Source organism: Thrips palmi, unplaced genomic scaffold (genome assembly GCF_012932325.1).
Source record: "Thrips palmi isolate BJ-2018 unplaced genomic scaffold, TpBJ-2018v1 HiC_scaffold_10, whole genome shotgun sequence".
Lineage (NCBI taxonomy): Eukaryota > Metazoa > Arthropoda > Insecta > Thysanoptera > Thripidae > Thrips > Thrips palmi.
This window is the reverse complement of record NW_023144621.1, coordinates 5,457,175-5,468,929: the sequence shown is the minus strand read 5'-3', so window position 1 is coordinate 5,468,929 and position 11,755 is coordinate 5,457,175. Positions and strand designations below refer to the sequence as shown.

Here is an 11,755-nt window from a genome sequence, read left to right as displayed (position 1 = left end):
GGAATGCGAAAAAAGAACAACAAGGAGGGAGGGATGAAGAAACAAAGGGAGAGCCCAATGAGAGGGTCACACCGAGTTTATTAAAAAGCTCGGAATGTGGCTCGTTTTTTGTTTCCGTTTACTTCGGAAAGGAGCGCTTTCCCCTCGGCGCGGCCAAATTGGGCGGAAGGAGGGAAGGGAGCCAGCTTTGTTGGTTCAAGGTGGGCAACGCGCAGCAACGCGCAGCAACGCGCAGCACCAACGCGACAATTGTTTCACCTGCTGGTTCATTGTCGCCGCCCCCGCGGCCGGGGCGGACGGGGTGGCGGGGTGCGGTGGCGGGGTGCGGTGGCGCGCCGAGGCGACATCTCCAATGTCAGACATGTACTCCCCCCGATGAAGTCGATTAATCAAGTGCGGCACGGAAGGCAAAGGCGCCTTGTGCAGTTGGCGGCACCGCCCCGCCCCGCCCCGCAAGGCGCGAGCCTTGCCGTCGTCACGACATAACGCGTCGCGGCGGAAACGGATGATATCTCCCTGCGTTTGTCATCATGGGAAGTCGATTTGGCTTTCTTTTCACGCTATTCTTATTTTTTTTGCGCGCCCGCCGACGATGACGATGTTTTGTATGTGCCTAGGCAGTCCTGCCTTTAGTGTGTGTGAGTGTGGTGTGTGTGTGTGTGTGTGTGTGTGTGTGTGTGTGAATGACCGCCAGCGCGCTTGTGTGTGTGAAGGCGACGGTGTGAGGGCTGTTTCCCAGTTGTGACGCCTTTTCCTCACCCCTTTCACGTGCCTCACCGCTGTGCGAGTGTGTGTGTGTGTGATGTCCGTGTGGGCGATGTGTCGGCCCCTCCCCCTGCTCGGCGTTCCACTCACGTTTCAAGTGGGTAGGTAGGCAACACGCTGGGCAGAAAGGGTGGCCTACTACAGCCCTTCATGTTGTCGTTGTCATCTCTTCTTCTTCTTCTTCTTCTTCTTCTTCTTCTTCTTCTTCTTCTTCTTCTTCTTCTTCTTCTTCTTCTTCTTCTTGATTCCGCTCCTCCAGATGACGCACCATGACGTATAGGGCGAGACACTCCCCTTGCTTCGCTTGCTTCGTGGGGCAAAGGGTTGGCGTCCCTCTGTTAGCATCTGCGCGTGTGTGCATGTGTGAGACAGTGAATGTGTGTGTCTGTGTGTGTTTACCTGTCCACGCTTATGATGGAGGGATGGGTATGGCTTTGGCTTTCCGTAGGGCGGGCTGTCTCGCAGGGAGACAGACAGACAAACAGACGGACGGCCGGGCGAGTCACATGTCCGTGACAGACAGACAGACAGGCACGCGAACGCCCAACTAAGTCAATTGATCCGCCTTCGGCCGCTTCGGCCGCCTTGCATGCCTTCCGGAGAGGGAAGTGTGCAGCCAGCATTGAGTGCGAGGATCGTATTGCCTCCGTCTAAGTGGATTGGTCGGGTCGCGTGGGACTGCGTACTGCGTGGGGCGCGGTGGGACGCGGTCACCTGTCTCATTCAGATGCACTTCCCTGTATCGATAGGGGGTGGCATAGTGAGGGGCAAAACTTCTCATGGAAAACGAGTTTTAATTTGAGGAAAGAACAAACGACATTGTGGCGACACTACAAGTTAGTTGGCTTCCCCTGCCAAGAAAGCTACTTGCTACGCCTAGTGAATTTGATTTTCCCTAACGGCCAAACCGAGTATCTCAGAGAGATTTCGTTTAGAACTTCTTATCAACACGAGAAATCATTGTCAGACACGTGACAAACGAAGCCTATTCCGAGACCACTGCTTTGCCATTCCTAACCTCAAATTCTTTATTCCCTTGTCCGTGGTGGCACAGTCACCGACTGAACTCCCCTCCCCAAGGGCTTAGATGAACTGGCCAGACACAAAACCGTCTCGCACCGTTTTCTTTTTCCATGATCACCGTTTCTGTGCCGCTAATCTCAAAAGATCTGTGGGGCGCCGGCGCTGTCGACAGGGAAGAAGAGGAGCCGGAGAGAGAGACGGAGAGAGTCGCTGTCCGCGGAAAAAGAACACGGAGATAGCCCGGCCCGGCGACCCACCCCACGAGAGGACCGTAACTGCGCGGGACGTCCTCGCTGTTAAGGCCCTTTCCACCGGACAGGTCGCAAGGACTCTGATGCGGTGGGAGAGGCGTACGTGACGGGATCAGATGACAGACTAGGTGATAGATGGATGGGGCGACCGCCAGCGCGCCAGCGCGCCAGCCGGCCCATTCCGAGGCGTGCTTTCGTCGCTGTCGCCCTCGCGGAGCGTCCCGCGCGGGTGCGAGGGAGACCTGGAGTGACGTTTCGGAACCAGTCTGCAGCGGCGCGCTCGAGACCCACCCTTCATATTTCTGATGCAGACATTCGCGACGGAAGGACCGGGAAAACAAAACGGCGGGAAAAAAATAATAATGAAGGGAAGAGTCACATGATCTGAATGAAGCAGCCTTGACTTCCTCAAGTGCATCTCGGTGTTGCCGGACACAGATCGGATTTCGGTCCGGCATTTCTACGTCATCGCGTCATAACAATCCACTCATTCGAGGTCCCGTCCGTCCCCTGCGGCAGGTTAGGTTAGGTTATTTCCGTTGTTTTTGTTTTGCACCGGGTTCAGTGACTACGGTGCGTTTACGGCCGGAATCAGCCACGCGGCCGCAGGTGAAATGGGGCAGGACATTTTTGCCCCATTTTCCAAGCTTATCACTGCCACAAACTTTGGAAACAGCACGTCGTGAAACGGCCATTTTGCTCTTTCCCTGTTTGCGCGCGAAACTTAGCAAACTGCATACGCGCTGGCGGGCCTCCTAGGGTGGTACTTTGGAAGGCCGAGATGTGAGTGATATTAAGGCCGCGCTTACGGCGGCGCGCCGGCACAGGTGCACTGACGGACAGAGGTGTGTTCGTCACGGCGCGGTCACCGCCGTCGGCCGGGCCGGCTGCGGCCGAAGCGACCACCACCAGGCCAATGGCTAGGCCCGCGCGCTGGACCGGGGGCGCGTTCGAAAGAGCGCACCTCCCCCTAAAGGCGCCGCAAGGCGTCCCGGAGGTCAAGGCGACCCCAGGTGGCGCGGGCCGGCCACATAAGTGTGCCGTGCCGTTCGCGAAAGAAGCCATCCGTTACCTTGATGCGGAAACTGCCTCTCGTGGCGTAATGGTGGCCAGAAGAGGAACAAGAGGAAGAAGAAGTTTGAGTTATCACTGCGCGTTCAATGTGGCAGTGTATAGTGCTGCAAATGGGTCCCGTTCGGCAGTTGGCGGTGTAGGGGTAAAGGTGATAAGGAGACAGACGCGCGTGCACACACACACTCACACACACACACTGCGGCACGCACGCGGGGCGCGCAATGACCCGTGAAGGGGTGGCAATAAGTCTGGCGGTAGAAAGGCGTGGTGGGAAACGCGACTTGTTTATCCATTACTGTCACTGCGGCCTCTGGGCCCTGGCAGGCCGGCTGCGTAGCACTGCATAGCACTACCAAGGTGTACAGTACTATGACAAACAGCCCCGGGGACGTCCCAGCCTATTGGGATGGGATCGCGAGGAACCGCGGAAGCAGCTTCCTGCTGTGGGCTGAGTACCGAACAGTGCGCTTTCGTCGCTCTGAGTCTCTCTCTCTCCGCCGACTTCCTGTAAGGTGCGAGAGGGACAGGCACTGTTCGGATCAAACGGTCCGCAGTGTGGCGGTGGGTTCTGCTCTGCCGCCTTCATCTCCTATTTTGGTGTGCGCGGGGAGGGGAAAAAAGCTCGCAATAAAACCAGCGACCGCCAACTCGACTTCGGAACTTCCACCGCCGCCGATTCGGGATGGATTTGAATCAAAACGAATGCCGTTTGAATTTTTTTAATGTCACCGTTCTAGCAGGGCGCGCTCCGCCAGGACGGCAGTCTCGGGCAGAGACTGATTTTCCTGATTTTCGGCGTTTGAGTCGGTGTGTCCGTTCAGCCGGACGGCGCTGGCGTGGAGGTGGCGGTGGCGGCCGTGGCGGCCGTGGCGGGGTTGAGGCTGGCGTCGACGCACTGCCTCACGGCGGTGATGATGGCGTTGGCCGCGGCGCCGCGGGTGTTGATGGCGTCACCGACGCAGGCCGCGCTCCGCAGCGGGATCTGCACCACCAGCTGGCCGGTGACCTGCGCCGCCAGGCGGGTGGCGTCGCCCACCAGGCTCAGGCTCTCCGCCGTCAGCCGGGGGAGCTTGTTGATGACGCACACGGCCGCCAGCCAGCCGGACGGGCGGCAGTCGGCGATCGCCTGGAACACGCGCCGGTGCAGTCTCTCTCTCTCTCTCTCTCTCTCTCTCTCTCTCTCTCTCTCTCTCTCTCTCTCTCTCTCTCTCTCTCTCTCTCTCTCTCTCTCTCTCTCTCTCTCTCTCTCGAAGCACAGTGGGCCAGGACTCAGGTGGAGGCAGCCAAAACTCTAGACGCGTTTTGAGCTCCGGAGTCCCTAAATGGGGCTCGAACCGACCGTATGACATGACCCCACCGCTGGATTCCTCGTTCGGAGAGGAATCCATTGGTGGGGTCACACGTTTGGATCGGGTCTAGAGTATCGGCCGCCTCCTCCGGTCCTCCAGCCCACTGTGGAAGGGGTGCGACAGAGACAGGGCTTACCTGTTGTGCGTCGTTGGCCAGCGTCTGCGCCTCGACGCGGAGCGTCTGCAGCTGGGCGAGGGTGTTGGTGGCGCTGGCCGACGCGTTCTGCACGCAGAGCTGCACGTCCTGCCCCAGGGCGTCCGCCACGCTCTGCAGGGTGGGCTGCTGCGCGCGGCACTGCTGCACCGCTGCGTTCACGGCGTCGTTGCGGTTGATCACGTTCTGGAGACACGCGCGCAAAGTTCGGACTTCGATGTTCCTCTTGGCGTAACGCATGGAGGACGTGGGCCAGAAGACCGGTGACTGCGGCCGAAACTCTAGACGCGTTTTTAGATCCAGAGTCACGCCAATTGATTGCTCTCCGAACGAGGGATCCATTGGTGGGGTCACTCGTTCGGTTTAGCGACTCTGGAGCCCAAAACGCGTCCGGAATTTTGACCGCCTCCACCGGTCCTCTGGCCCACTGTGCTATATGCACGAGCTCTGGGCTCACCTGCAGGGCCTGGTTCCAGCTGTTGACGGCGGCCTGGGTGGCGGCCTGCGCGGCCTGCGTGGCGGCGGTCACGGCGTTCAGCACGGCGGAGTAGGTGGCCTGCAGCACGGCGTCCACGCGGTTCAGGACGTCCTGCACGGCCCTCAGGATGCCGTCCAGGGACTGCGTCGTCGCATCCAAGCGGTGCTGCGCCACCAGCTTGTCGCCCAGGCCGGCGCCGAGCACCTGCAGGTCCAGGCCCAGGTCCAGGTCCTTGTCGGCCAGGTCGACCTGGTCGCCGCCGTCAGACCCGATGATCCTTGCCTCGGCACAGATCGCCTGCGGGAATGGAAGCAGCACTCCGTCAGAGTTCAACACGTTGCTGCCCTCCCGCCTTCTCGACGAAACTGTCACTCTGCTGACTCACCAGGAGGGCCACGGCGGCCGCCAGCGCCTTGAAGTTCATCTTTGCGGGGTTTTGCGGTGGGAATGCGTGGCGGTGCTGGCGGACGCGGCCTTTTATTGTTGGGGGAAACCGCGTCGCACGGCGGGATTTCGAACAGACCAGATAAGTGTTACCAACACGGAGGAAGCGCGATAAGAGCAGGGCCAAAGTACGTAAAGTAAGTACACGGCGTGACACAGTGACCTTGACATCCGCATTAGGACGAGACGCGTAATCCTTCACAAGAAAATAAGTCGTTTACCTCACTCGTGGAAACCCACCGTTTCCTGTTAGTGTTTTCGTCTTTGCACAGCGATTGGCACAGTCAGAAGACCGGTGGAGGCGGCCATAATTCCAGACGCGTTTTGAGCTCCAGAGTCGCTAAATGGGGCTAAAATCGAAAGTGTGACCCTCATCAAATGGATTCCTCATTCGAAGTATAATCCATTGGTGGGGTCACTCGTTCGGTTCGAGTCCCATTTAGCGACTCTGGAGTGTTCAACACGCGTTCAGAATTTTGGACGCCTCTACTGGTGTTCTGGCCCACTGTGGGCGGGTCAGGAGTGGGTCTCTTTACCCAGAAGCGTCTGCTGTCGAAACTGAGAGTGGCGTTTTCTTCTGCGAGTGAGTTGCGTACCTCCGCGGGAAACTGGATCCATGATCCGGACGGAGGAGAGGAGAGGAAGGGGAGTGGGAGGTCGACGCAGCCAATCCACGACACTGGTGACACTCCGCTAAGAAAGGTACGCACTGTCCGAAGCCCGTGAAGGGGCTTAGGTCGTGTTTCTGAAACGAACGAAAGACACACCGCTACTACCTGCGTCCTGGCACGGCCACGACGGCAGCTTGGGGTATCGCAGAGGAAGTATCATGTTTGACCGCATCAGCGAACAGTGTTATGAATTGACTGGCCTGCGGAGACACACAGGATGAGGCAGTCAATGAGAGAGAGAGAGAGAGAGAGAGAGAGAGAGAGAGAGAGAGAGAGAGAGAGAGAGAGAGAGAGAGAGAGAGAGAGTGGCATGGCATATCCACCCCAAAGGCAGGATGTGTGGATACCGTTGCTCCCGTCTCGCCAAAGTTGGCACGTCCATTGGGGCCTCAAGTTGAGTGCACCTGACGTGCCGAGGCGCGATGAGCGTGCGAGCCGCGGTTCGATTCCCGACACTTCCAGATAAAAGCGCCCCCACCCCGTTGCGCACTCTGCTGCTGGCGCTTGGCATTGACCGCGCGGCCCATTGTCTCCCGATAGCGTTCATCAAGTCGCACATTCGGTACACAGTGTACACTCGACTGCATTCGGCGGTCGCTCGGGTGTTTCCGGCAACAGCCGAACGCCCGCCCGCTCGTCCCGCGTGGGTGCGAGAGAGACGCGGATAGGCGTCACGACCGAAGGGGTTGAAGAGGGAGCTATATTGACAGCTGAACAAAGCGACGGCGAAAAAAATAAATGGCCGATGCTTTTGTGCGGGCGACCCCGTGCGCGCGGAATCGGTGTGTCATTTCATGCGGTCGGGAGTATCTTCCTCCGATATTTTACGAACGTTTCACTCGACTGGCGAGGTGACCTCCGCGCCCTGAGGTCCCTCCCGACTTAATTGATAAAAGCCATTCGGGGAATGAAAGCACACCAGCCTGTGTAACGAGGAGAGGCTTATCTGTGTATCTCCACGTGCTTTGCCTGCGCGAGCCAGCGCCCGCCAGCGCCGCACGGGGAGGTGGTAAGACACAAGTAAAGGTTTTCGCTTATTCGCTGGCGTTCCGAGTCTGGAACAGTCCGCCGACTCACACGGACGGATGGTGTCGACGAGCCCATCCCCGCGGCTCGTTCTTCAAATTCAGTTCATTTTTCACTCTCAAATTTTTAATATTTTTTGTGATTTTTCTTCCTCATTCTTTAGTGTTTACAATTTGTTTATTGCTTTCTCTTTTCTGTTTTGAAAATTTGAAAGTGCGTCTTTTATGTCGTTTGGTCGCACCCAGCGGACAGAGCCGCGGCCGCGCCTCGCCAAAAGCGCGCAGATGTCACGTGTCCCTTCCTTCAGCCTTCAGCCCCGCATCTGCTTCGATTCGGCAGAATTTATGAAGGCCGCTATCTTTTCCTCGTTTTGCGTTGAGCCGCGGCCGACACATGCTCTTTGTAGAGTCGGACCCGCCCCGCGCGCCGCGCGCGCCCCGCCGAGATTGAGATGTCATCTTTATGGAGGCAGAGCAAAGGGGTGAGCGTTCTGGGGGTCGGGCTGCTAGAGTCGTTTTCGTCACTCTGTCTCTCTCGCACTCATGCGGCGTGGCGTATTGGTGCGAGAGAGACAGAGCGAGAGGAGCTCCGCGAGATTCCAGATCAGCGTATCATCCAGTTTACCCGGCGATCAGTGAAGGCGGCGGCGTGGTCCTGCCAGGTTGACTCCGAACAGTGCTCCTCTCTCTCTCGCACTCGTGGGGCGTCCCCTAGGGCGTGCGAGAGAGACGGGGCGACGAAGGCACGGAGCGGAATGAAGGTGGAAAGGGGGAAGGGGAGGCAATGGGCTCATTGGTGAGCGAGAGGTCTCCCAATCTCAGGCGGCCAGGAGCGATTCAGCGCACAAATTGACTGTCAAACTCAGACGACATTTCGCGTGCTAATCCCAATCCGGGGCTGAGACTGCCTCGCTGTAAATGAGGTCGGATAGGCGGCAAGTGGCCCCACCGGAGCCCCGCCGCCCCCGCCAGCCCCGCTACAGTGGGCCAGAAGACCGGTAGAGGCGGCCAAAACTCTGGACGCGTTTTGAGCTCCAGAGTCGCAAAATGGGACTCGAACCGGACGTGTGACCCCATCAATGGTTTGCTCTCCGAACGAGGAATCCATGGTGGGGTCACACGTTCGGTTTCAGTCCCATTTAGCGACTGTGCAGCTATGAACGCGTCTTGAATTTTGGCCACCTGCACCGGTCTTCTGGCCCACTGTGCAACCCCACCAGGGCGCCCAGGGCCCACCCCGCCTAGCACACGCCAATTCAAGCGGCTTAAAGACATCCCCTCGCAAGGTAGGCATTGGGACCCGCTGCGTCAATTTACTCACTTTACTGCAATGCCAATGTCGACCTCATTACAACCAAGAAAACCCCTCACTTTCTGTTCAATAGTTGTTGCTTTGAGTTCAAGTTTTAATAACTGTCGGCGAAAGTGCCTTTGACGGTGTACTCACTCCCGGTGAATGGGAAGCGTGACGCGATCAAAGGGTGCAACACCCACACTACTGGGAGTCACATCAGAACAATAACATTTGAAGCAACGCACCCCTGCCGCCGCTCCGCCCCGCTCCGCCCGCTCCCGGGGGCGGGCTTCGGGCTTGGCTTGCCGTCGGCGAAATGGCCCTACATGCGTACTCTGACGTAAGATGACAGGCAGGGGGAGGGGGAGCGCCGTCGAGCGCCGAATCATCATCGAGTCAAGGTAGCAGTCACTGTGCTGTTAAATGCCCCAATGTCGAACGGGTGGGGGGAGACGTCAAGTAACATCGTTGTTTTTAGACTATTGTATTTGAAAATATTTTGCTTAAGAAAACATTAGAACAGTAAAGCAAAACAAAAAGGACTTACAGAAGAAAGGTTGGTGACCAATTTTCCTCTTTGGTTAAATTTTTTTTTCAGTTGTGTTTCTAAACAGCAAAAATCTACGGATGTCTGTTTTGCAGTCCTTATGCACTGCCTTGCACAACGCAACAACAGCGCGGGTGACAAAAACAACAAGAGGCTTTAGTTATAGGACGCAGCGGGCCCATAATGTTGCGCGGGCATGGCGCGGGCATCGCCATGGCACGGCCGCTACTCGCTTTGTGAAACTGTTGTTTACTGCAAATGAATATATCCCCAGCAGACGACCATAGTCTGTTCACCTGATTGAGGCTGTGAGCCGAGTAGAACGGGAAAGGGGAAGGGGGTGCACGCGACTAGGGTGGTGAAAGGGGAGGGGTGGGGTGCTGTAAGGGGTAGAGCTGCATGTAGATGAGGGTGGAGGTTAGATATCTTTGGCTGCGACCTGGTAGAACTATTTGGCTTTTACTTTCCCCTTTCAAGTCGAGACGTGAGAAATTTTGAATTTTGGGACGGACTTTACTCGAATTAGCAGATTTTTGTACAGGTTCGATTCGATTCGACCACACAAATTGTTTGATTCGCCTATCTCCACTGTCTTTTCTTTCTTTTTCTTGGAAGAAACAGCATTTTTGGAGTTGGATTTTAATTTCCGCCGCTGGAGGCAAGCGACCGTAGCAAAACGCTGCATCATCGGGGCGAAGTACGCGGTCCAGAAAAAGAGTCGTCGACCGTTCTGCGCGGCGCCGCGTCCATATTGGATTTTCCATTTCAATCCACGTCGCGAGTGAGGCAAAGAAAGACAGCAGGGAATCAATATCGTTGGCCGAGGGCGAGCTTCGTGACTTGGGGCCGGCCAGGTAAAAAGCGTCCGATTGTTTTCGCAGGTGGGAAGCAGAGCATCCTCGCCTCACTGACGCGCTGACGCGTCACGGACCAAAAGGTGCCTGTCACGTGACGCGCCGTGGAAAGCCTCGTTACCGAATCAATCATATCGCCTGTGTCTCCGACTGTCCTCTTTTTAAAAAACGCCTTTGTCGCTTGTTGGGTCCCTGGGCAACTGGTAGGAGAGAGAGAAAAAAAATACCCAGCTTTCTATTTAACCGAGTCTGCTTTTTCCCCTAAACGCTCCGCGCTTCTTCCGACTCGACATGATTCAATTTGCTCGGTGATGAATCACTGCTGTGGTTTCTCTGCACGGGGCGAGGAAGACGCGGTTATTTCATGCATTTGTAACAGGATTTGGATTCGCCCCTGAATTGGCTATGAAACCCTTGCCCTGCAGCAGACGACAGGCGGCCTGTCACAGGCCCACCGGGCTGGTGTGTCTCAGCCGAATGTCTGGTGGGCGAAGGCCTCAAACTGCCCTAATGGAATTACGTTGGGCGGCAGTCTGATTCTGTCTCTCTCGCACCCCTGCGTGGCGCCCACGAGTGCGAGTGGGACAGCCAGCCCACTGTCACGCGGGCTCAGTCGCACTGGGGCGTCCACGTCGACTTGCTGTGCCTTTTGTTACTTTCAGGCGACTCCGACCAGGAAATAGTTAGCGCACTGCTGTTGTCGTTGCTGTTGTTGTTGTTCGCTGTCATGCCGGTGCTCTTTTACCTTTCTGCCCCGGCACGACACGGGCGCCGCGCGTCTCTGCGCTTCGAAATTTAATCTAAAGAGCAATTAATTAAGCGCGAGCGTGGCTCCCTTACATCACCTATGAGAGGGCGGAGGAGTCGGTCTGCTCAGGTGCATCGCCCGTTGTTCGCAGTTTTGCCGCGCGCGATTAATATTCGAGACAGGCGACCCTCTTCTCTAAATTCAAGACAGTAAGTGCGGCTTAAGCCGCAATGACCCGAGCAATGGCGGCCGATGGCCCATTGCGGGTCGAGGTGTGCACACGATTATGGAAAGGGTTGGCCCGGTCCACATGGTGCCCTCAAGACATTGATACACGCTCATTATATGACGTCACAGGCCAGCCGTGGGCCGGCCGTGTGGCCAGCCCGGGCTTGGTGGAGTGCTGGGCGCAGATGCTGCTAAGAGCCTAGACCCAAAGCCGGGCGGGCTGTCCTAACTCACCGCTAGAACAGCATACCTCGGCCTCCAGTTGTCCCTTAGGGTCGGGTGGCGGCGCCTGCCGCTGCCTGGCGGTGCCGGACCCTCGGAGGCTCCAGACGGAATGTTCCTGAGCTCTCCTTTCTGGCCTTCCTTTGATGTGGCCAGCCCGCCTTGGGGCCTCTTTCTCAAGGTGGACACTCGGTACTTGACCCGGTACCTCAAGCATCTCCGCAATGTGCCCGCCAAATATTTCGTCCGAGTTCAAAGCACCCCTGGCGACATCATTGACGTGCACTGTTGAGTTCCTACCGACAGACAAGGCGTTCCTACTGCACAAACCACCCGCTTTGAAAAACTCCAGGATTAGAACCCACGTCCCCCGGCGGGGGAACCGACGCCCCAACCCACGCGGCCGCGGCGACACGCGGTGACACTGCCTATCGACCGCGCCGCATTGTGTCTCTTGAATTACTCCCTCAGATTGGGTTCGTAAGTGCATTTTCATTGAGGCCCGCCTGCCAATACTGGTGGCTCAATGGCTCGAGTGTGTCTGCACGTGATGGATGTGACCGGAAACCCGGCGCTCGCGTTATTGGCAGTCGACAAGTACTATCCGCAGTAAGCCCCGCAGTGAGGG

At 57.3% G+C, this 11,755-nt stretch overlaps 1 protein-coding gene across 1 annotated transcript; it reads right to left on the bottom strand.

Moving 5' to 3' along the window:
* Positions 1 to 3,816: 3,816 nt before the first annotated feature.
* Positions 3,817 to 5,611, bottom strand: LOC117654164. Its single transcript, XM_034400380.1, has 4 exons — positions 5,480 to 5,611; positions 5,074 to 5,391; positions 4,599 to 4,802; positions 3,817 to 4,239 (listed from the first exon to the last, which is right to left on the bottom strand). Exons 1-4 carry the CDS (start codon positions 5,516 to 5,518, stop codon positions 3,931 to 3,933), a joined length of 870 nt encoding a protein of 289 aa, XP_034256271.1. The 5' UTR covers positions 5,519 to 5,611; the 3' UTR covers positions 3,817 to 3,930.
* Positions 5,612 to 11,755: the final 6,144 nt, after the last annotated feature.

Bases quoted from the DNA above. Each gene is read 5' to 3' on its own strand.
- LOC117654164 (XM_034400380.1), bottom strand. From the start codon at position 5,518: ATGAACTTCAAGGCGCTGGCGGCCGCCGTGGCCCTCCTG. The intron at 5,392-5,479 runs GTGAGTCAGCAG...CCATTCCCGCAG, and splicing joins CGGCCGCCGTGGCCCTCCTG to GCGATCTGTGCCGAGGCAAG. The intron at 4,803-5,073 runs GTGAGCCCAGAG...GCGTGTCTCCAG, and splicing joins GCTGGAACCAGGCCCTGCAG to AACGTGATCAACCGCAACGA.